Raw genomic sequence first — 23,377 nt, 5'->3', positions numbered from 1 at the left:
CTAAACTGGCCCTGACAACCTTGTGTGTGTGTGTGTACTGCACGCGTTGCACACGTGTGCACGTGCGTGATGGCAAGGGCAGACGTGTGGGCTAGGCCTGCGAAGGGTGCCGGGCCCGCGGGAGCGGCGGTGAGTCTGGGTTGGAAGGGGCAGCGGGCCAAGCTTCGTGCCCGCCTTCCTGGCCACGCGGAAGGCGGGCCGGGCCGGCGGGCCATGCTTTGCGCTCTGTGGCTCCAGGGGAAAGAATTGGTGATGAGAAACTAGGGCAGTTTCCAAGCACAAGATTTCCCTGGAAGAGGAGAGATCGGGCAGCTGGGAGGGGAGTCCTGGGGGGTCTCCTGTGGATTTCTTAGAGACTGTGGGCGGCTGCTCTCCAGAAGGCGTGACCTGACCCATCTCACCGCATCCTCCCTCCCCGGGGAGCCGAGATAGGCACCAGGAGGACCGCGCTGCAGACTGGCGACCCGGAGACTCCAGCGCACAGCGAAGACCTGGCTCCAGACCCCAGGCCTCTGTCAGGGGAGTCAAGGTTCTGTGCTTGGTCAGTTGTTAAGTCGCCGCAAAGGCTGGGTGACCCTATTCCCAGCAGTTCCCCGCTAGAGGGGCCAGGTCACTACCAGGCCACCTGGGCAGCCCCGCTGCCACCTGGTGTGTGTGTGGCGGTGACACGCGGCACTCTTCTGGGAGGTGGTCTAGCCCTGGACTCCGCTCCGGGCCAGCTGGGACGGCGCTGCAGTCACAGTCACCCAAATCCGAACAACCTCACTCCATCCCCAGCGTCGGTGCCTCCCTCCTGCTGCCCGTCCACGCAAGTCGGCTGGGGGCCCAGACCCGGGCTGCTGGGACAGCCACGCGGGCTGTGGCAGAAGAAAGGGGACTCTGGGAACGCTCTGCCCAGAAGGGAAGCCGTCGCCTCTGCTCGCAGCTCCCTGGCTGGACTCACCTGATCTGCTCAGCGAGAGGACCGGGAGGCACCCAGAGGCGGAGAGCCTGAGCTAGGCAGTGCCACCCGCTGACAGCCACGCCCCTCGTCAGCAGTGCGAGCGCGAGCCAGATACCCTTCCGTGCCTCCGTTTCCTCCTCTAGAAAATGGAGAGAACACAGCTTCCTGCCTCCGGGGCTGACTGCGAGGGTCGCGTGAGCCAGCACGTGGCAGCACGGAGCACCCCGAGGGCCCCAGCTGACAGCGGGTTCTCCCTCTACCCCAAGCCTACAACCGACCCCCGGCCCGGGCGGCCTCCGCATCCAGGGCTCGAGGATCCTACCCCCTGCTTCCGACCCGGTGCCCGCTGACCTCCAGGGCTGCCAGCACGTGCAGAGCAGGCGAGGCCCTGGGAGCCGTGTTCAGACTGGCGGTGGCCCAGGGACGAGGGCAGGAGCGGGGCAGCCGTGAGCAGGAGACACGCTGTCGGGGGTCGGGACGGGGAAGCACAGGAGAGAACACGGAGGCAGGCTTGTGTCGGGAACAAAGGCGCTGTGCTCCCGAAGGAGCCGGGCCGGACGGGGGCCAGGGGCCTGCGCACCCTAAGGCGCCCTGGGAGGCACTTTCCGCGGGGGCAGGGCGGTTGCTAACGGATCTCCTAGCAGAAGATCAGGCATCCGCAGAGCACATCGTTCAGTCTTGTGCCAAACCCCAAATCTGTATAAACAGCGTCTCCTTGGAGCCCCCCACTTTGGGGCTCACGGGAGGGGGCGCTGAAGGTCTGTTTGACTTTCTCACCTCCGCTTGCTCAGCATGGAGCCCTGGCAACTCGTGGGGGGTCTTTGAACCAGAGCCACGGCGGCCTGGCTCGGCCACACGGAAAGGCCTTTCCGAGCCAAACGCTCAGCTGATGTGCGCACACAGCGCTTCTGTTCTTTCGACTGAGTGGGCTCTGGGCGTGGCCCAGCCCTTCCTAGCCGGGTGACCTGGACCTGCAGGCAGCGGAGGGGGTAAGAAGCTGGTCGGGTGAGACCCTGAGGACCTGCCGTCCAGGCCTGGGGTGGTGCCGGGCAGGGAGGCTCCCCCTTTGGGAGATACCCACCCCACTCTGAACTGAGGGGCAGCCCCAAATTGCCGAGGCATCCCGAGCGGCTGGGATGGGCCACTCGGGGTCTGTTGTTACATCAGGAGCCACCCTGGGGTCCTGTGGCATTTTCCAGCTGGGTTTGGCCAGGCCTGGTTTCCCCCTTCAATGGCGTCAGGCCCAAGGTGCCAGGCGGCCGGCAGGGCTCTGGATCGGTGGTGTGAGCAGTTAGTTAGTAGTACCCCAAGCGTAGGGAAGAGAGGCACGACCCATCACCTTGGGTGCGTTTTCGATGAAAGTAAACTTTATTAAAATAACGTCGTAAGTACTGTTTAACTGAATTGATGATTAATTAGAAGCATTTAAAGTCTGGATACTATATAAAGAAATCCAGATACCTGGTTACGACGGGTACTTTTGTTCCACTGCAATGTCATTATAATTAATAACTGTAACCAAACCTTAGTTTTCATTAGCCCCAGGACACTCTGCTGCGCTCCCGGCAGAGCCCTGGACCCTCCTCGCACGGGGCTGCTGCAGGATTCCCGACTGCCCCTCTGCTCCAAGGACTGTCAGGTTCTCTCCTGACCAGTGCTCTGAGAACCACCAGCCGGCCTGTAGCTGGTACTCCTGCCTCTCCAGTTCCGGGCTTATACTGAGAGTTCTTTGTGTAGATTAGTGAAAGATCATCTTTAGTTGGGTTTTCTAGCCTAGCCCTGCTGAAGGTAAGTGCGGTTTTCCCCCCTTTATTTTGAAAAGTGGGCCAAGACTCGTCTTTCCTCTAATTGCTTCTTATGGCTTCAGAGTTCTCCCACCTCCATGCCAGTAACGGAAAGCATTTGCCTCTTTCCAGAAGTGACTTGCTGTCCTGTTGAGACTCCAGTCTGATAGAGTATTTGGATGGATTAACCCATTGCTTTATTTCTCACACTGGCTCTGTCCGTCCTTTTTTTTTCTTTTTTTAAATTTTATTTTTGGGTGCGTTGGGTCTTCGTTGCTATGCACGGGCTTTCTCTAGTTGCGGCAAGCAGGGGCTACTCTTCTTTGCAGCTCACAGGCTTAGTTGCTCTGCAGCAGGTGGGATCTTCCTGGACCAGGGCTCGAACCCCTGTCACCTGTGCTGGCAGGCGGATTCTTAACCACTGCGCCACCAGGGAAGTCCCTGTCCGTCCTTCCACGCCTAGTTTTTCTTGGCGTATTTCTTAAACGTCTTTATTTAGTCTCAAAAGAGTATAGACAGAGCAATCTGTTCAACAGAATCGGAAACCTAGGTGCGTCTCTGCCGTGAGCCGGCAGCCCCCACCCCCAGGCGCTGTCTCTGGCCAGAGGGTAGGGATTTACGAATGCGGGAGCCTCCCCGAGAGCCAGCCAGACGCCGGGGAACTCTCCTCCAGCGGGGTCTGGATTTTTGACTAGACTCTGCTGGCCCCCGGGTCCCTGATGGGAGTCTCTCGGTTTCCTCGTACCTCGGCATTCCAGTCTCTAAAGTGGACTTTTCCAACCACCTTGGGTCAGGACTTGGCAGCAAGCTGGCTGATTTCCTGCTTTGGCAGATGTCTTAAATCCTGCAAATAGTCCAGCTGGGTCTGAACTGGCTTTGAGGGGAGCCCGAGCCTGCAGAAAAGGCTCGCTTTCGCCTCCGCCTGTCCAGCCACCTGAGGCCTGTAGCCTGTCCCTGCCCACCCAGCGTCCGGTGCTGCCGCCCCTGGGTCTACCCACCTGGGCTTTGACCCCTGGTTCCGAGAACACACCTCCCGTTCCTAGAGCCGGACCCCCTGAGGAGGCTGGGCTAGCCCTGTCCCTTCCTGCGCCGCAGGAACAGCGTCTCCGCCTGCTCTCCACGCGGCGGGGACAGGCTTCCCGTGCCTTCCGGGGGCGGGCTGCGTGGCTGAGACTTGTCTTCGCAACAGCTGGGTGCAGAAATTATAGCTTCCCGGTGACGATCGGCTCCACTTTGCATGGTAACGCAACATGTTCCTAATGACTGAATTGTTTATTTAATAGAGAAATCACAACCATTTGGAAGTTTAAATATAGCCTCCAGAAAGCCAGCGAGCTCAGCTCCTGGTGGCTGCGTGGCGCCAGCCCCGGCCCCATCCCTGCGCCGAACGAAGCCTCAGCGATGGCTTGAGAAAAGTCTTGAACGTCACTAACCCTGTTGTCTCTGCTGGTGAGTCTCCCCTTAGTTGTGCATAGAAGAAACTGGTTACGTGCAAGGCAGAAACTCTACTTGCAGGTTCTGAGTCAGATGGGGAGGTTCAGAGGTGCACTCTGCCCCACCCCTGGAGGCCCCCTGACCCGGAGCCCTGGGGACTGGCCAGGATGGACCCCAGGGATGGTCTCTTGGGGACTGAACTAGAGACCGTCCAAATCGCACTTGGAGCCAGCCCGCCCCTAGGACCTTCCAAGCAAAGCTGCCCTTTTCCTGTTTTTGTTTCTGTTTTAATTTTTTTTATTTTAGTGGGTTGTTAGGGCACCATCTCAGGCTTTGTGAAAACCCCAGGGCTCTGTCGTGCTGGGGAGTTTTTAGACCAGAAGCCATATTCCTTAAATGGCCTGAGGACTCACCATCCTCTCTCCCCACAGGCCGACCACCCGTAGCTCAGGCCACCAATAAAGACTGGGAGACAGAACAGTGTACAAGAGTTTATTTAATTGATATCTGAATTAAGTTCTATCATGTGGGGCCCACGTTACAAGTTCCATCTGGGTCCATTACAACTCTAACCAAAAAGAAAAAAAAAACTTAAAAAATCCACAACTTTCTCCTTGTCATTAAATATATTCATATATAATAACCATAATATATTAGTATGCATTGGAGAGGAACACCGACCCAAACAATATGTCATGGTCACAACTAAACATGTACAATTCTGAGTGAACAGAACTCCGAACGTAGGAGGGAGTCGGGGGGAGCACGGGAGGTGCCCTGGGGAGGGGGGCTGGCTTCGTTCTGGCAGGGCCAAGGCCCCACGAGCACACATTCCGATACCCCTAGGGTATGGCCTGGCTGTGGCCATAAACCGTGGCCCGGTAACCCCATCCATGGGTCTGGTTTGTCCACTCTCCAGTCGTCCTTTGAGCATTGAAACCCTAACATTTTTCAGTTTCTTAAAGGAACCATCTCCCGATCCCTCAGGGTCTCCTTGATTTCAGTCTCATTCCCACCTGGGGCAACCCCAAGCCAGTCTGTGCCCATTTCCTGCAGCTACTGTGGAGGCAGAGTGCCAGGCGGGCGCGAGGGGCCTCCCACTGACCAGGACCTGAGGATGCTGGCTCAGGACAGAAGCCCCAGCCTGTAGGTGAGTCCAGGGGCGGGCCCCCATCCACCCCACTTCCCTCTGCCCCAATAGCATTACTGTGTGTCAGAAACGCAGGGACCCTGCTGTCAGGGGCTCCAGACCACCCAGCAGGTAAGAAAGTGGGCAACCTGGAAATTTTTTTTTTTCTAAAAAGACTATTCTGGTATGTTTTTCTTCAAACACCTACAATATCACAACTCTGGTTAATACACTCTTCAAAATCTAGTTCCATTTTATATCCTTTCCTAACTGTACAAGCCGGAGCACCTCAATTCCTATTTCCATCTCCTCCCGGGGAGGGGGGGCGAGGGGAGGAAGAGGGGTGCTTTCCCAAGGATGGGTCCTCACCCCCAATTGGTGGCTGGATTCAGAGGAGCAGTGGGCTGGCTCTGGCTGGATCCGTGAAGTGGGGAGGGCAGCCTGCAAGGACTGATACCCCAACAGCGTCCTCACCCCACGCTGGATGATCTGGTCACCCTGGCATTCCCTAACATTTCCTAGAGACCAAGCTACGTTGCTCTCGGGGTGGCGAGCAGGAGGGCGAGGCTGGAGGCTGGTTGAATTTAAAGCAAGATGCAGTGCTGCTTGGCAGGCCGCTGGCTCCAGCGCCTGAGGGGCCTCAGAGACGACCAGTGCAGGCCCCTGATGATGGGGGCTGAGACTCGGGCCCACTCAGGTGGGAGGTGGTGAGGCTGCCGTGGCCCTTCTGGGCGGAGGGCAGAGAAGCCGGGCCAGTATGAATAGACGCTGGGTAACTGGGCAGGGCAGGGCCTCTCCAGGCCTGTGGGCCAACTAAGTGCACTCGGACAACCCTGGGTAGCGTTGGAGGGCCAACTGCGTGGAGTGGTCCCTACGCTCCCAGCCTGGGGCTTGGATTCAGGCAAGGCAGATACCCCTTCCCAGGGCAGTTCTGTCTTCCCCCTGCCCCTGGGGGCATCTCTGGAATCCCTCCAAACACCCCCAGGCAGCCTTTCTCCCTCCACCTTAGGATCAGCCATGGCCTGCCTGCCCGCCCGCCATCTGGGGCTTCCAGGGGCTGCCCCGGGGTCACTTTACACCCGGCCTCACCCGTGGCCCTGGCTGCCACCTCTGAAGATGTAACCGTGCCCATCCCTGCCCCCACTTCCTGATCTCTGTGCTCCAGGCCTGATGCCATCACCAGGGCCAGCATCTCAGGGGTGACTCACCCAGAAGCACCCCCTGTGGCCTGCGAGGGAACCGCGGAGGATCAGACAGCCCGGCTCTGCCACTTATCTGCACGGGGACACTGGGGGTGAGAACCCGTCTCTCAGGGCTGCTACGAAGCTAACAGGAGATCGCAAGGCTAAAGTGCCTGGCACAGGGCGGGTGCGCGGTAAACGGCAGGGGCGATGGGGGCCGAAGCAGGGAAGCCAGACCACGGGGCCCGAGCTTCATCCTTGGTCTGACCCCTCTGAGCGGCCAGACTCCAGCAGGGAAGATGAAACCCAATTCCTGACAGAGGAGCCGGGCCTCGACTGCAGTGTGCGGCCAGTGCAGCGGGCGCCCCCAGGCGACAGGCCATCTTCGGGGGCCACCAGAAAGGAGTGGGCAGGGTGCTGCCCGGCAGTACCAGGACAGCCAGGTAGGCAGCCCCGGCGGGTGGCCCCAGCAGGCTTCCCCAGCTTAGCGGCCTCTGTCCCTACTCTGGGGGATCCAGGAGTGAGGGCCGCAGCAGGCACTGGCCACGGCTTCCTCGGCCCCCGCACCCTAGCGGTTCTGCCCCTGCCAGCCCGCGGCTCGGGCACGCCAGCCCCCTCCCCCGCCGGGCGCAACGGCCTTGCTCCAGGCCCTGCCCAGCTGCGGACACTGCTCGGGGCCTTGTGGGAGCTGAGGTCATCACACAATAGCGTCACTGCCGTAAACCCCGCCCGTGCCCCTTCCCCGGAAAATGTCATGAAGGGGCCGCTTCCAGCTTGCCAGAAAGGAGGCTCTCTGGGAGGTTTCGCGTGCGCGATGCCGCCTCCGTCAGGCACCTCCGCGGGCTTCTCAGGGGTGGCCCTGGGCCCACCCGTCAGCTGGGCGGGGGCTTCCCCAGCCGGGGGGGGGGGGGGGGACCGAGGCGGCGCGGTGGAGACCACAGGCCGCCCGGGGAAGGCTGCTGGGACAGGCTCCTGCCGCCCCCCCCCCCGCATGCCCCCAGGGCCCCTGCACAGGGGGCCCCAGTTGTCACAAGCAGGGCTCCCGTGGGAATTCCCGAAGAAGGGTGTGGGTTTTTCTGTGTTGGGGGGAGGGGGATGGGGGGGTGGCCAGGCGGTGGGCCTGGGGGGTTCACAGTTCTCCTCGTGTGCTCCTCTCTACCCATCGCTGTGGGCCACCTGCGCGCTGCTGCGCCCGCCTGCCCCGGCCCCCCTCCCGGCCCCGGGGGGAGCGCCTCTCTGCTCTGGAGGGAACCCGTGAGGTAGCTAAATCTCGTCCTCAATCCGCCGGGGCCCGGGCGCGCGAGGAGTGGGGCGGGGCTGGGGGCGGGGCCGCCGAGGGCCCCGCGCCGGCCCCGCCCCCACCCTCCCCCCAGCTGGAAAAGCCCTCACGGGCCAAGTCCACGCCGCCGCGGTGGCGGGGCGCCCGCTCCCGCTCGCCGGCCCCGGCGCCCAGCCCGCCCGGCGCGCCGCTGCCCCCCCGCACCCGCCGCGCTAGGCCTTCTTGCACTTGCCCTTCTTCTCGCGCTGCTGGAACTTGCGCAGCCGCCGCGCCCACGTGTCCCGCCACTGGATCACCAGGCTGCTCTTGTCCGCCACGATGCCGCTCTGGTCGGGCGAGTCCTCCGCGTTGCCCAGCAGTAGGTACTTCTTGAGGGGCTTGATTTTGGGGCACTTGCAGGCGATGTCCCGCGAGCGGATCCACAGATTCTGGTCACCGCGGCGGATGCGGCTGGTGCCCTGCTTGTACACGGAGATGATGTTCACCGTAAACTTCCACCAGTCCCCTGCCTTGTCCGCCTTCAGGATGTGGATCTGGACGGCTGCAAGGAAGCACAGGCAGGAGGGTGGGCCACGGGTGCCGCCTGGACCCCGAGCTCCTGCGACCAGGAGGGCCAGGGATGGGGCAGCCTGTTTGATGGAGAAGGGAAAGAAGACCCGGAGCAGTGAAGTGACTGCATGGGGTACCCGACTAGGAATGGGTGTGTGGTGGCAAAGCTGATGCTGGGGCCAAGGCCGCTGTTCCAGGAAGCCGTATGTCCTGTGTTTTAGGTGCCACCCGGCACTGTCTTTGGGGACAAGCCCCTTTAGGGTCCAGGAAGGTGCTGTAGGTTCTTACCACATCCCCAGAACTCCGGGCAGAATCCAGCTGCCGGGGTAGGTGCCCTCCATGAGCATAGCACTGGCCACTCGGCACAGGCTCTGGGGAACCTCCTCAGGTGGTACCCCCCTGGGCATTTCCAAAGGCCCCGTCACTTAACATCAAGCCTCATGACACCCCTAGACATACAGCCTTGCCCTTGATCCAATCTCAGAAAACCAGAATGGGGTCTCAGTGCCCAGGTGCAGTGCACGCTGAACAGCCCTTCGGGGTGGCTGCAGCGTCTCCTCCAGAGTCCAGGGTCCTTGTGCTGCCCGCCTCCCATCCCTGCCAGACTGCCTCGTCTCCCTGGCCTCCTGATCCTCCCCCAGTCCTCAGGCCCTTCCCCTCCCTTTCAATTCTCTGCTCCTCCTTCCCTGAGTAGAAGGGGTTCTCAAGCTGGAGCAGGCATCAGAAACTTCTGGAGGGCTCGTCAAACACATGGCTGGCCTCACCCCAATTTCCTATTCCATAGATGTGGACTGGGGCCCAGGACCGCACACCTCACACATTCCCAGATGCTGTGGGTCCAGGGAACACACTTTGAGAATCAGTGCTCTAGTAAACGTTAACAGGTGTTCTTTCTGCAGGATATTAAGAGATACTTCATAAAAGGAGGACATACTTTTTTAAGGGGGGGGGGGGTTTTGCTCAAATATGTGAAAATACTGGCTTAAACAAAGGAAGTCGCCTTAGTGCAGGACTTTTCTGAGCCTTTAATCTACAAAGCATGTGCAGACACGTGTGTGTTTGCTTCCCAAACAACTGACTGCAGGACCCTTTGGCTGGTGCATCTCAAGGCACCAGAGCCCCATGGAGCCTACCTGGGGAACTTCTGGTGGTGGTGGTGATGGTGGGAGAGACACACAACCATTCCAGGGGTAAGTGCAGAGGTCTCTGCTGTACTAACCCCCGTCCGAGGGAAACTTGGACTCCTTCCCCCCCCCGTCAGAACATGGCGCCTTCCCCTTGCCACCACGTCCTGTATACCCCTGGACAGGCTGAAGATCTGGACCTGAGCCCGCCTGAGAAAGGAGCTTGTCTCCCCAGATTACAGGTGAAGGGACCGAAATAAGGTGCGCTCCAGCCACGAGGACATGTCCCCAGGGAATGCCATGAGGTAATCACCTGCCCACTTCGCTCTGGGCACTGGGCCCACCCACAGCTTGGCCTGGCTGGCCTCTCTCAAGGTCTCCCCAGGCCCTCCCCGTTCCCCTCCTGTGCCCACACTTAGCCCCGGGGTGATGGGAAGGGGCAGGGACGGCTGGGCCCTCCACCGAACGCCCTCTGACTCATCCTTCTGGGCGAGGGAAGTGGTGCATTTTCCCATATTTTCATTTCAGCTGTTCCTGGGCATCCTCAACTTTGCACTCCAGTCTGAGGGCTCCAAAGAATGGCTGCCATGGCAACCGTTTCCATGTTTCTGTCACCAAGGGACTCAACACTCAGTGTGAACTCTGAGGTGGGGGTGGGGAGCCCTCCAGCCTGGAGAAGTGGCTGGGCTCTGTATGTGTTTGACTGTGCAGATAGAGGTCACCGTGGCAACTGCGTGCCCCTCAGCTAAGCAAATGGGGAGCCATCCCCAGCATCCCCGAGAGCCCCGGTTTCCTCTCCTTGGGACTGAGCTGAATACAGAATGAGCCTCCCCCAGGATGCAGCTGTTTGCCTGTGCGGGACCTCAGACCCCCGGCCCAGCCACAGTGTCCCCCCAGCCAGGGTGGGCTGGGGTGGCCAACAAGGATGCTGCAGAAGGCACCTCTGGTGAGAACGTGGCTTTGATCACATGTTGGTGTTAAGAGCTGAACTGTGTATCTCCCCCCCACACCCTGCCGGCAAAATTAATACATTGAAGTCCTAACCCCCAGTGCCTCAGAATGTGGCAGTATTTGGAGATAATTACCTCTTAACGCCTTTAAGAGGAAGTTATAAAGGGTGGGCCCTAATCCAATATGACTGGAGTCCTCCTAAGAAGAAATTAGGACAGACGCGCACGGAGGGACGACCACGTGAAGACACAGCAAGACGACGGCCGCCTACGAGCCCAGGAGAGAGGCCTCAGAGGAAACCAACCCTGACGACACCTTGATCCAGTACTTCCAAACTCCCAAACTGGGAGAAAATGAGTTTCTGTTGTTTGAGCCCCTCAGTCTAGGGTACTTTGTTCTGGCCGCGTGAGCAAACTCGTGTCACTGGAATCAGACACTCGGGGTCTTGGGCCTCAGCTCAGGGCCAGGTGGGAAGGCAGAGCTGGTGAGGCCAGAGAGCTCTCTGGACAAGCTCAGGCCCCGGGCTGGCCCCCAGAGGCCCTTCTCCCTCCCCAGCCCAAGGGGGACCCACCTAGCACTGAGGACGCAGCCCGGAGGGGGATCTGGCCCTGGACACCTTGCTGTCCTCAAGCATCCAGGGGCCGAAGTAGTGGACACAGGTCGATGGGGACGAAGCACGGGTCCTTGTCGTCCTCCCACCCCAGCAGCGCCCTGGCAGCGGGCTGGGACGGCACGGGGCCGGGGGCAGGGGCGGGTGGTGGTAGATTCATGGGATTATGCTGGAAAAAGGCCACATTTCCGCTGCCCTTGGCAACGCCTCTGCATATTACACAGCCCACCAAGTATGAGCTGCACACACGGTGCGCAGGCCAAGTCCCCGCAGTGCACACACGGCTGAAAATACTCGAAATACACATTGGAACTGTGACCTCAGGCAGACCCACTCGGCCCCCTCGGGGAGCACGCAGGGCTCGGCTGCCACCTCTGATCCCTGCTGCCTGGGAGCCAGGAATGACCGGGGTCTCCTGGGGGCCTGTGGCACCGCCCAACCGGGGTTGCGGGGGGCACTTGGTGCAGCGGCCGTGGACCCATGGTCCCCGAGGGTGTGCCCCTTACACCCACACGACGCTCACTCCAGGCCAACGACCCTCAGTCCTAAGTCCCCATCCCTGCACCGCTGTCCTAAACTGGCCTCACAGGGAGGATCCCCCATCCCTCATTCAGAAACGAGGCAGATGACACGACCCTCAGAAAGACAAACGGTGAGATCAGACCATATCAGACCGAGCGGTAAGAGGCGTGCCGAGACCCCCCACAGAAGAGGGAGGGTCCCAGCACAAAGCCACCGGGGCCAGACTCTGAAGCGCAGACGAGGGACTGGCCGGGAGGGGAGGCTGCCCCCGCCTGCTGGTGCCAGGGCCCCGCACTCAGGATGAACATCCCCGTCTCAGGTCCACACCTACATGCCTGCCTGCCCTCCCTCTGAGCCCTGCGCACCCAAACACTGAGAGCTCAGGATGGAGCGGGCGCCCAAGGAAAGCAAGGGGCGTGCGCAGCCTCCAGAGAGCGAGAGGAGTCAGCCCCTGGACCCCACGGGCCAGGCTGGGTCCCTGGGCTGCCAGTTTCTGTAGGAAAACCGTCCTGCAGCGGGCCCCGGGGCTCCGGCGAAGCTGCTGCAGACAGCCCTGAGCAGCTGCCCCCCTCAGCAAGTCCGGGGCTCACGGGAAGGCCTCCTGTGCCAGGAGCCCTCCTCGGCCACCAGGGCAGGGCCGTGAGGACTGATCTCCCCTGCTCGCCCTCCAGCCAGCCTCCTGGCTACTAGGGGCACGCACCTCTCCAACCCTAGGCAGAGGCCTGGCCCTCGAGGGCGAGCCGTGACTCCAAGGGGGAGAGGGGGGGACAGAGGGCCAGGCCCCGGGGGCCAGCGAGAACGGCCTGTGCCCACACCGGGCTGGTCCTGGCCACGGGGCGGGGGGCGGGGAGGCAGGCCGCAGGCCTCAGCCAGCCTGGGGGGTCCTCTCAGCCCCATTCGTGGCTCAGCCCGAGGCCCCCGTGTGTCCTTCCGTAGGCGCAAACCTCTGGCCATCCTTCCCGGGGTGCCTCAACCTCCACTGAGTCCCAGCGCCGGCAGAGGCAAGCTGAGAAGCGGGGCGCTCCAGGGCCCAAAGGGGGCCACGCGGCCCCATGGCAGCCCCCTCCTCAGTCCAGAGCCCCTGTCCTTTCAAATCCTCCCTTCCTCCCCAGCTCCGGCCCAGGAGACCGAGAGTCTGTCAGCTCTGGGCCCTTCGAGGACCTGGCGTTGCCACCACCTTGGACAGTGTGTGACAGGCGGCAGCACTGGGCTGACTGATGCCCACGCCCGCTTGCAGGTCTCGGGGACGTCCTGCCGGAATCAGAGATCCTGGCCAGCCAGGTTCTAGGCCAGCTACTAGGGCAGCGAGGAGTACACAATTAGTGCACATCCCTGGGGCGCAGCCCGAGACGATGACCTGCTGGGTGGGGCCTGGGGCCGTGGCCGAGGCTCAGACCCCGGGGGGATGGGGGGACGGCGTGAGGGGGGCGCCCGTCTCCTCTCCCCTCCAGCTTGGGACACCTCTGCACAGAGGCTTCCTGCCTCCTGGAGGTCTCCCAGATTTATGGGCTGCTCGGCGTGGGTCCCCGGGGGCTTCCCGGCAGCTGCCCCTCCCAAGGAGGCTTGGGTGGTCAGCCGTACCTTCCTGTTGGGCCCGTGCAGCCAGGGAAAGCTTGTCGCCCATCTGCCTCTGAGACAGCAGCCAGGACGAAGTGGGGGAGGATACTAGCCCCACAGAAACCATTAAAACCACGCGGCCCCATAAATCTCCCGGCACGGAAAGCGTGTCATGAGTTGCAGCTGCTTTCGTGAAGTGCAGCTCTGACCACGTTTCCCAGCCCCCTGTGAAGGTCAGAAACGGGCGAGCAGGGCCAAGCCTTGTTCGCGGGGACGCTAACCTGTGGCGGGGGCACGGCAGCCCCGCCCGGTGGAGGGCTGGAGGCGTGCTGTGGTCAGACCCCCCCCCCAGTCGGAGTCCTCAGGAACCCCGGGGCTGCCCCGCCCACCAAGGCCCCACCCTCAGACCTTAAGTGCGGACACCCAGCTCTGGGCTGGTGAAGGCTCCCCCTTTCCCTCCTCAGCCTAAGCAGCAATGGTATGCCCCTCTCTCTAAGACCACCAGCAACAGAGGCGGCCTCAGCTTCCCCTGCTGGGTCCCAGTGCTTGGGCTCTGTTCTGGGGAGGGGAGGGCATGCCGGGGGCTCCCTGGAGGAGGGGTCCTCAGGAGAGCTGGGAATCAGAGAGCCGGGCTCCGGGGAGGCTACTGGCCCTCTGCCCTAGGAGATGGTCCTGGTCTGACCCTGCCAACACCCCCGGACCCCAGGCGAGATGCGCTCAGGAGACTGGCTGCCCGGCTTTGCGAGAGGCTCAGGCAGGAGAGTGGAGCTGGGCCCTGCCCTGCCCCAGCGGGGTGCCCTCCTCGTGGAGGCAGGTCTCCTCTGCAATCAGCCCGAGGGAGAACGCCCCGGGTGCCCCCTCCCAGCCAGAAGCAACCGAAACGGCCCAGGCAACTCCTGATCCGGTGCATGTGCCCACACCCATCATGGGCACGGCCCCAGCTGTCACAGTGCCACCCTGGAGAATGGCCGAGGCTCCCCGCCCTCCCCCGCGGGCCTCACACGCCTCAGGAGATGCCCCACCTCCCACACCTGCCCCCCATGCCACACACGCACGCGCACGCGCACACACACAGCAACGGTGGGGCTGGAGAGTCCCCCAGGTCGGTTCCCATCATCAGTGGGGTTCGGCCTCTGGAAGAGGGCAGGCAAGAGAGTCAGCCTCCCCACCGTGGCCTCAGCCCAGACCCCACGCCTCCAGGGCTCACATCCTGGCTGCAAGTTCGTACCCACTCCTCAGCGGGGCCCCCGCGCAACGGTTCTGCCACAGCCGTCGGCAGCAAACCCTCTACACAGAGCAGCCCCTCCTCCCGCGCTGGGCCGGCACCCAGGACACCGTGCGTGGAGCCCTGTCCTGGAGGGCGGGCGTCCAGCAGCAACTTTGGTCCCCTTGCACCCTCTGAACACGGCACTCGCTCAGCTCCGAAGAGTCAAACCACCCTCAAGGGATGGAAGCTGCTTCCCCAAGAACACCCAGAGAAGGGGCCTCAGGCCCGGAAACGGGCCAAAGCAGGACCCTAACCAGAGCCCTGCTGGCGGAGGCGCCCACTCCGGGGGTGACCCTGCGCGAGCCTCTGAAAAGCTGTTCTGACCTTAGGCCAGGCCTGCCTCCCGCAGGTAGCCCAGGCTGCTCAGAGGCGGTGGAACTCTCAGGGTGTCCCCACCTCCTGTCAGCCTGAGCCTCACACAAGCAGGTGAAGCGGCAGGTGTGGGAAGACCCCAGGAATAGCGACGGTACTGGAGGCCTCGTGCCAAAGGCTCTAACCCCGGGGAAGTAGGGTGTCAAGACCCCCGAGATCCATCCCACTGGGGAAAGATGCCCATCCGAGCCCCCCGTGAGTGGGAGAAGGGAGGGCTCTGTGATCCTGGAGACAGGTGGCTGGTGAGCGGGGACAAGACAAGTGTTGCCTGTCTGTAGGGGAAGGCGGCCCGTGTCCCCGGGCACCTTGGACAGATCCCCGCCTTCCCCCACCCCCGACTCCGAGCCTCGGTGTCCCAGTCTGTGAGATGGGAGAAGACACCTTCCATTAGACAGCCTTCCCTACCCACACCTCCTTTCTAAAAACAGGATGTTCAGAGGAGAGGATGCTGCAGGGAGGGGGACAGACGGGGCCCCAGCAGGTCCCTCTGGAGCCTGGCACCCTGCAGCTGCTGGGGCGGCAGAGGTTGGAGGCCCAGGCTCTGGGCTCCCGTCTGTGGAGATGGGGAGGGCTGCGGCCCGTCATCCCCTTCGCGCGGCAGGAGGCCCCGATGGGTGCAGCGCCTTGCGGGCTCAGGGGCCTCTGTCGAGCTGTCACTGGAGCCCACTGGCCCTCGCTGCCGAACCTGGTGGTCACCCGCATTCTGCGACCTCAGGCTGACTCATGCTGACCCGGCTCCACATCTGGCCTCCATATGGGGCTGGCACTCTGAGGGGGGAGGTCACATCTGGCTGGGGAAATCGGAGGATCCCCAGGGGGCTGGTGACCCCCGGGGAAGGGTCAGTGAGCCCCTGAAACGCCATGCCACGTGCTGCCGGCTGGGCTGCGTCCCGCTCCCCGGAGCTGGGGACAGTGCTGGGGCAGCTGGCCCCTCCCGGCCATCACCACCAGCTGCCTCCCGGCCCCTGCTAACTGCCCTGAGGGGGACAGCCCCCAGGGTGCCCCTCTACCATCTGCCCACCCCCAGGCCCTGATGTCACGGCCCGCTGCAGACACGGGAGCCGGGCCCCCAGGACGGGGTTGATAACCGGGCCCGTGTTCCCTACTCGAAGGGACTGATCCTGACCAGGAATAGCTATTGACCCCAAGGTCGAGAAAAGGAAGGGCAGGGGGTGTCAAGAGGGGAAGGGCAGGGGGTGTCAAGAGGGGAAGAGGCCATCATTTGCCTAGAGGCCCCGTGTCCCTGTCCAGGCCTGAGCTGTGAGGCTCTCCCCATCACCCCCGCTCACCTCATCCCGGCCTGAGCAGCCAGACGAGAGCCCAGAAGGGCCGTGCCCACCGCCTACACCCGCTCCACGCGAATCCGCGGTCACTCCGCCACCAGCATCGTCTCCACTGCCGGCTCGGCCTCCCCAGCCTCCATCACGGACCCGCCCGTGACCTCCCTCCACCGCACAGCCGAGCCCACGGCTGAATGGCCACGCCCACCCCGCCACCGTGCCCGACGTCTCGTCTCCGACAGCCCCGCTTGCCCGACGCTCACCCCAACACCGCGGTGACCACGCCTGCTCATCCCCACGGAGACGTCTTTGCAGCTTCTCAGGAGCCAAGAGTCAAGGGTCCCGTGGGGGAACCAGTCCATGAGCCTTCGAAGGGGGGCTGCACCCGCTCTGCTGCCCAAGACTCAGCGCCCTGGCACGGGGGGCAGGCTGGGAGCACAAGGACCTCAGGCCTCGGAGGCCCCGGTCTGGGCGTGTTCTTTACCTCGTTGAGTCTCAGCATCCCAACGGCAGGAGTGAAAAGCCCTCCCTCACAGGCGTTTCTGAGGATTCGCTAAGGGTGAGAATGAAGGCTGTGAGGTGCCCACCCGGGGCCTGCAGGGCAGGGACAGACACCGGCCTAGCAAGGCCTCTTCTCTGGGGTTTCCACTGTCCCAGGAGGTACAGGGTTCTCGGGGGCGGGGATCCGCTTAGGTCCGCAGGCCCACCTCTGCCGGGGCCCCCAAGAAAGCACACGCGTGCACGCATGTGCACACACACAACCTCATGAACCCAGCTCCTCCCCATAGATGCCAACAGAACTTCCGCTTCGAGCTGTATCCTCAGAAACCATCCTTGAGGGAGCGCGGGAGGAATGCTCGAGACAAACCATCTCATGAGAAGCATCCTGATTTTCCATCTGCTGGTGCCAAAATGTCGTTCAACAAAAGGGGTGACTAATAAACATTTCTGGGAACGAATCCTTTTTCCAAGAACTGGCAAAAGTGAGATGATCTCACCTTTCAGAATGCGAGCTGTCTGTCTCCTCCCGCCTCCCCCCACCGCCCCACTTCTGCATCTCAGGGAGGAAGAAGAGACGGGTGGCAGCCCCTGTGTGCCAACGTGAGCGGGACTGGCTCTCGGTGGCCTCAGAGTGGCTCCTGCACGCGGACGAGAGCCCGGCTGCCGAGGCCCACAGCAGCGTCTCGCCCAGCCTCCCTGGCCTCCAGCCCTGCACCCAGCACCTCCACACTCCCTCTTCTCCCGTTTCCCCAGCCTGCTCCTCCCTCTGTGCTCAGACACTTTGCTCCCTCTGCCTGGGAGCCCTGCTTTGCCCCGTGAGCACTGGCTACCTGCGCTCCCTCCTCCAGGAAGCCCTCCCTCTACACCCTCCCTGGAGGAGGGACCAGGCCCCACTCTCGTCCCACCCCAGGCCGGACCCTGGCCACACGTCTCCCGTCCATGCTGTCATTTGTGTGCGCATCTCCCCTCTGATTCCGGAAACTCCTGGAGGGCTGAGCCTGTGTCTCCTCCATCTCTGTAAGCCCAGCACTCGGGACGGGATGGGGCACGCAGCAAGCCCTAATGAGTGTCCGAGGAGGGACTGGCTGAGGTGGGGACGCGTGTGAGGGGGCAGGACCTCCTGGGACGTGTGTGCGGTGCCCACGCAGAGTGGCCACGGGAGCCGAGGGGAGGTCGCGCGAACACCAGGAGGTGAGTGGGGACCAGACAGTGGCGCCTCCCGAGAAGCACAGGGACCAGCGAAGAGGAAGCGGGGGGAGGGAGGCTGAGGGGCAGGGGCAGGCCGGCCCCTCTTCCACGCGGGCCAGGGGTTAGAAAGTCCACTCCCCACACCAGCCGAGGGGTGTCTCGGCCTGAAGTCACTGCCAGGCCTCGGCCAAGAGTGCACCATCCCTACGGTAAACGCCCCGGGGACGGCGTCACTCTCTACACACCCACCGAGGTTCTGGAGCCCTGGGCTTCTGGGTAGACGCGCCGCGGAGCCCGCGGCTCCGGGAGGGACGCACGCGCTCTGCCTGCGTGGGCGCCGCCGAGCGGATGCGGGCTTCGAGGATGTGCTCACGCGTGCACGCTCATGCACGCACACACACACACATGCACACACCTACGCATGCCTGCTGGGAGCATTTACGCCAAGGAAGGGCCCCTCTAGGCTAGGTTTTCCTGGAAAGTCGGCAGGAAATGCTAACACGCTAGGAAATAACAAACACCGTCTTCCATGTGCAACTGCCCCGCCCCGAGCCTTCCCACGGGCGCTTCCTCAGCATCTGCAAGGTGAGCCGGATTCCCCTAGAGGGCAACAGAGGACTGAGGTGGGCCCAGGAGAGGGGGGCCGTCAACGACAGCACCACCACGGACCCCTGCCCCTTGGAGATGGCCCGGTGAGGCCACCATCCTTGCCACGTCTAGAAGGACGTCGTGTCCCCTTGATCTCACCACCACGGGACAGATCAGGAAACAGGCCCAGCCTGGTCCAAAGTCACAGAGCAAGTGTGGAATCTGCCCCCGGATTCTGGGGCCAGTGCCCCATTCCCTACAGATGGGACTGGAACAGCTACCCTTCCCTGTCCCGGGGTCTCCCCAGAGCAGAGAGACAAGGCGGCTCGGCCCCGAGGCCTCCCCCCACCTACTGGGCCCTGTCTCACCAGGAACACGGGCAGGACCAGCAGACCCCAAGCCAGCCGGGGTGATTCCTTGCCCCTGCTCCCCACGGCCTCCCGCCCACTGGCCACCGCCCGGCTCAGCGGAGACCCAGACCCAGGCCCTCCCGCTGTACAACACCAAGACTCCTGAGCTGGCCCCAGAGGAGGAAAGGGGCCCGGGCCTGCTCTCCACTACCCCCTCCCCCACCAGGTTCTAATTAGCAGCTTCTAGAACGTCTAAGTGCCCCGGCTGTAAAGTGAAGGAAACGCGTTTCCTAATTGGCTCCCTGCCGGGGTGTCAGTCAGAGAGCAGGGATTATGCGGCCCCTGCAGCCTCCCTCCCGGCCTTCCTGGGCCCGCCGGCTCCCTTCGCCACCCTCGCTCACCTGCCCCAGGTCTGCTCGGGCGTGGAAGGCACACCTCCACTCACACCTCATCCAGGGGCCCAGCAGGATGCGAGGAAGATTCTCCACAAGGTCCGTGGACCCCGGTGGGAGACCTGGCCTCCGGCCTCAGAGCAAGGCCTGCGGCTGCTGCCGGGCTGAGCCCCCGATGCCCCCTGCCCAGCCCCTGTGGGTGCCACTCACTCCTTCCTCCACAAGCCTCTCCCTGCCTGCCCCCACCCTGCTGGGGTCTGCCAAGCCCTGCGCGGAAGGCCCTGTGATCCCCTTCCTGGCATCTCTTTGTCCTGTCTTCTGCCTGAACAGGCAGGCCTAGTTGCTGAGCTGGGGTGGGCTGCTCCCCAACTCTGAGGCAACCCCGAGAGCATCACGGACAGTGCTAGGGACCAGAACGCGCCTCCGAGAGCCTCTGGGGGATGGGCGGGGGCAATGGGCCGGGGGGTCAGTGACGAGGACATCAAAGCTGACGGCACAACAGCTCCGGACCCTGTTGGCGCCCTGCGGGGGCACCCCGCTTCTCCCCTGCACCTGCTCTCCTCAAATCTCGCCCCGCAGCAAAAACGTGGACGCCTGGGCGGTGTGCTGGTAGCAGCGCAGGGCCAGGAGCTGGGGGGGAAGGTGGCGTGAAGCCGCCATGAAGTCTGGGAAGGTGGGCATGCCGGGCTGCTTCTCAGCCCTCTTGATTTTGGGACACATGGGGCCCTGGGGATAAACGTGATGGGGGAGGGGCGGCCAGGGAGGCCGGGCCTCTGCTGGGCAAGTCACCTCAGCCAGCTGGGCCAGGGGCCGTACCTAGGACACCAGCTTCCCTCGGATAATCCAGGATGGAGTCAGGCAGCAGAGGACAAGAGGAGGCCAGAGGCCGAGCCCCCTGCGCCACCGCCCTTGTTCCCTGGGGGGCCCATAGCGGGGGCAGGGCTCAGGGGGGCCCCTCTGGGAATATAACAAGAGGGGGCCCGGCCCCCTCCTGCAGAAAGAGGGACCTGCCTGCTGCTGGGGGTGGGTGGAGACAGGAGAGCTCAGAGGGGGCCGAAGTGTCCCCCACAACCTCAGGGGTAGGGGAGGCAGAATTCAACGGAGGAAAACAAGTCAGAGAGAGCAAAACGAGTCCCACGGAACCAGGAGGCAGACGGAGCCATTGGGTAACTGTAAACAAAGGTGCTATCTTCCCTTTCTTCACGGGAAGAGCAGGAACGGGGGTAGGGGAGCTGCAGTCAACACCTCACACGAAGTCTGCGCGGCGCCCCTCCTCCCAGGCCCCTTCCCCAGCGTCTGCAGAGGATGCTTCAAGACCCAATTCAAACCACCCTCCCCCCAGGCGGCCCACCTGTTCCTTCCCCACCCACCCACCCCCACCCCAGCTCTGCGGGGGAAGGGAGCAGCGGTGGCAGAGTGACAGGCCCAGGGCTCTCCTCTGTCACCCTGGCTCTCTGGGCCTGGACAGCCTCGATGGGCCCCCAGCCCTAAGCCTGGGACACTGCACGACCCTTGGGTCCTCCCACCCTTGTCCCACCCGAGTCCCACCTCCCGTCCCTGGCAGACGCTGAGGGTCCCAGGCCAGGAGCATGGACCACACAAGCCTAATCCAATGCCACCTGGGGCCTCTGGGGGCTGCTGTCACCCTGGGTCAGAGACAACACTTCCTTTATCTTTACACCAGCTCGACGTTTGCTTTCAAAATCAAAGTTGGTTTTCCCGTGAAAGTCAGGAGTTTCTGCACCGCCTTGGGATGCAAGCACTTAAAAGAGGCTTTTTAGGAATTCATCGTGGACCCAGAGGGCTCCGGGACGGGATGCCCACGGCCTGGCCGCTTCGGAACTGACACGCCAAACCCACCGGCCGCTCCGACCCCATCCTGAGGGGAGTGCAGCTGGATCGCGATGTCTGGCCAGCCCAGGCCCCCAGCAGGCCGGACACTCTCAGGGCCCAGAAACCACAAAGCCAGATCCTCACCGCGCGGTGCAGGGCTGGCGACGCGGATTCAGAGAAGGGGTGCAGGGGTCCCCACCCCCAGTGCCAGGGTGGACGGCGCCCGGGGAGACTGGGGGACGGACTGGACACCCTCTTCCCAGGAAGGGAGCCTGAGGCCTCCGGTGACAGGGACTCTCTGCAGCCCCCCAGCTCCCGGCTGAAAAGGGCCCTCAGGGATCCCGGGGCTGTGTTCACGCTTCACAGTCACCAGCCAGCCGCCTTAAATGCAGATTCTCGACCCAGCTCCACCTGGTGGAGTCAACCCTCGGAAGGAGTTGGCTTCTGCAATCGGCATTTTAAACACACCACAGAAGTGCCCTCCCTTTCTCCAATGCCCGGAGGACCTCTCTTCGAGCTACAGAGCCTCAGGCTGAATGCCCATGAGTACGCATGAGGGCACCGAAGACCAGAGAGGTAAAGTGACTGGCCTACAGCCACACGGCCCCTCAGGGGCAGAGTGAAGCCTGGGAATCCCAGGCCTGTCAGGCCCCACTGGCCAGGATGCCTCCCTGCAGGGCCAGGGGGAGAACCCTGCCCACACGCCTATGACCCCTCACACCACCTGCCGCCAAGGGGGAAGAGCTGGGACGTTCCTGGGCGTGGGACCCATCACACTCGGCTCCCGTCGGGTCCCAGGGACTCTGTGAGCAACACCCACGCAGGGCCACCTGCGCCCCAACCCCAGCGCCTCGCTGGTCACGTGGTGCCCTCCCCTCCCCCTCCCCCTCCCGACAAGGGGCTCTCACTCACCGTAGTCCTTCTTGCAGTATTTTTTCATGTTAATCTTCAGCTTCCCTTTGGAGGCCTTGCAGTACGAATCACAGTCTGCAGGGGAGGGGAGAGCACAGACAAAACCTAATTAGGCGGGCGAAGAATAGGCTGCCAGGCCGGGTGGGAGGCCACCTCCCTAAATACCCAGAGGCCTGCGATACCCAAGGGGCCAGGCCGCGCGGGCGGCCATTCAGGGCGTCCTGGCCTTCTCGAGAGGCGCTGGGACAAAGGGTCCCCGCCTGACCACCCCCGCCGGCCCCCCGGCCTCCGTGAGTGACTCCGGGGGCTCCCGTATTGTGCCACCCAGGGCTTTGCAGCGCCACACAAATTCCCCCCGTTCTTAAGATGCGCCCGGAGCCTGATTAAAGCCAATAGAGGCCTCATTGTCACCCCGCACCCCGGGTCTGTGTCAGGCGCTGGCTTCCGTGGCGAGCAGCCTCTGGTTGGGGTCAGGCCCCAACAAAAGAGGTCACAGAGGAAATTAGCAGCCCATGAAGCATTAGAAAACCCCTTTGGTGTCCACTCTACTGGAGTGTGCAAATAAAATGCCCCACGAAGAAGAGTTCAGTTCTAATGGGCCCTACTGCTGAGAGGCAGGGCCGCCGGGCCCGCGTCTGCCGGGTATCAGTTCGGGGACGTCCCAGTGCGAGCCGGGCAGGATGTGTGACGCCCTGGGGCCTGCCTCCCCTGGGGGTGGCCTCTGTCGGCCCAGCAGATGCAAACCTCCAACACCGGTCCCCCCGGGCCGCCTCCCTGCCAGCTCTTCCTTCTCTTCAGATAAGGTGATGCAATTGCTTTGCCATATCTGCGTTCACACGTCAGCTTTTGGCATGACAGCCAGCCCACGACAGAGGCCCCATAAATCACTCCAGCCCGCCCTGCACCACCACTCAACATGCTGGCTCTCACTGAATTCTCACAACCGTTCTTTGATCTGCGGGCATTATTCCCATTCTACAGACTAGGAAACGGAGGCCGCCTGCCCAGTGCACCCCAGACAGCTAGCAAGTGGCGAGGCTGGGCCTTGCACTCGAGTCTGAGATGCCAAGATCACTGTACTCGTGGTTATGCTACGCTGAGTCTCGGTAAACACCGATGGGTTCTCCCTCGATAAGCACGAGGCGTTCAGCTCAGAGCTGGGGACGCACAACGCCTGGCATTCCAGCAACTCCCAGACTGCCGGCACGGAGAAGCGGCCAGGCCAGCCCCGGGGCTGCGGAGGGCCCAGCCTGTCCTAGGAGTAGTGACGGTGCAAACGGGCTGGGTGTGTGTCCTGGCAAGGGGACGGGAAATACACACACACACACACACACACACACACACACACACGTGACTGCTCCAGGAGCAGGGGCCAGCCCCCCATCCTGCAAAGGGGAAAACCAAGGCCAGGGTGGGGGTGAGGAGTGGTCTGTGTGGGAGTACAGGACAAGGCCAGGGCAGGGGGCCGCCTGTCCCCCAAACCATCACTCAGATCTGCAGGGAATATTCAGAGATCACCCCAGAGTCAGCCTCTGGACCATGGGAGGCGGCTGCCTCCTTCAAGGTCCTAATTAAAGCTGAGACAGCTCCATCCTGTCGCCCTGGGAGCCGCAGGCCTGGCAGCCCTCTGC

At 62.8% G+C, this 23,377-nt stretch overlaps 2 protein-coding genes across 6 annotated transcripts in view; one reads left to right on the top strand and one right to left on the bottom strand.

Moving 5' to 3' along the window:
- Positions 1-10,642, top strand: part of STX8 (syntaxin 8) — a 251,735-nt gene extending 241,093 nt beyond the window's left edge. Inside the window, exons 8-14 of one of the 4 annotated variants that reach the window (XR_009560247.2) lie at positions 4,011-4,176; positions 5,218-5,311; positions 6,456-6,584; positions 6,792-6,914; positions 8,150-9,489; positions 9,609-9,728; positions 9,952-10,640. The gene's annotated coding sequence lies outside the window, so the exon portion shown is untranslated. Of the gene's footprint in view, positions 1-4,010; positions 4,177-5,148; positions 5,312-6,455; positions 6,915-8,149; positions 9,490-9,608; positions 9,729-9,951 lie in introns of all 4 variants that reach the window. The other 3 variants (XR_011377098.1, XR_009560246.2, XR_011377097.1) reach the window with 3 other exon arrangements.
- The window catches only part of NTN1 (netrin 1), a 200,145-nt gene continuing 184,684 nt past the window's right edge, over positions 7,917-23,377 (bottom strand). For both annotated transcript variants that reach the window (XM_060290120.1, XM_030861423.3), the window contains exons 6-7: positions 21,747-21,821; positions 7,917-8,291 (exon numbers count right to left, since the gene is read on the bottom strand). In XM_060290120.1, coding sequence (XP_060146103.1) covers positions 7,963-8,291; positions 21,747-21,821 — 404 coding nt within the window. In that variant the 3' untranslated portion in view covers positions 7,917-7,962. The remainder of the gene's footprint in view (positions 8,292-21,746; positions 21,822-23,377) is intronic.

The sequence above is a fragment of the Globicephala melas genome, chromosome 20, assembly GCF_963455315.2.
Source record: "Globicephala melas chromosome 20, mGloMel1.2, whole genome shotgun sequence".
Taxonomy (NCBI): Eukaryota; Metazoa; Chordata; class Mammalia; order Artiodactyla; family Delphinidae; genus Globicephala; species Globicephala melas.
The sequence above is the reverse complement of the archived record's forward strand: the minus strand, read 5'-3'. Positions and strand labels throughout refer to the sequence as shown.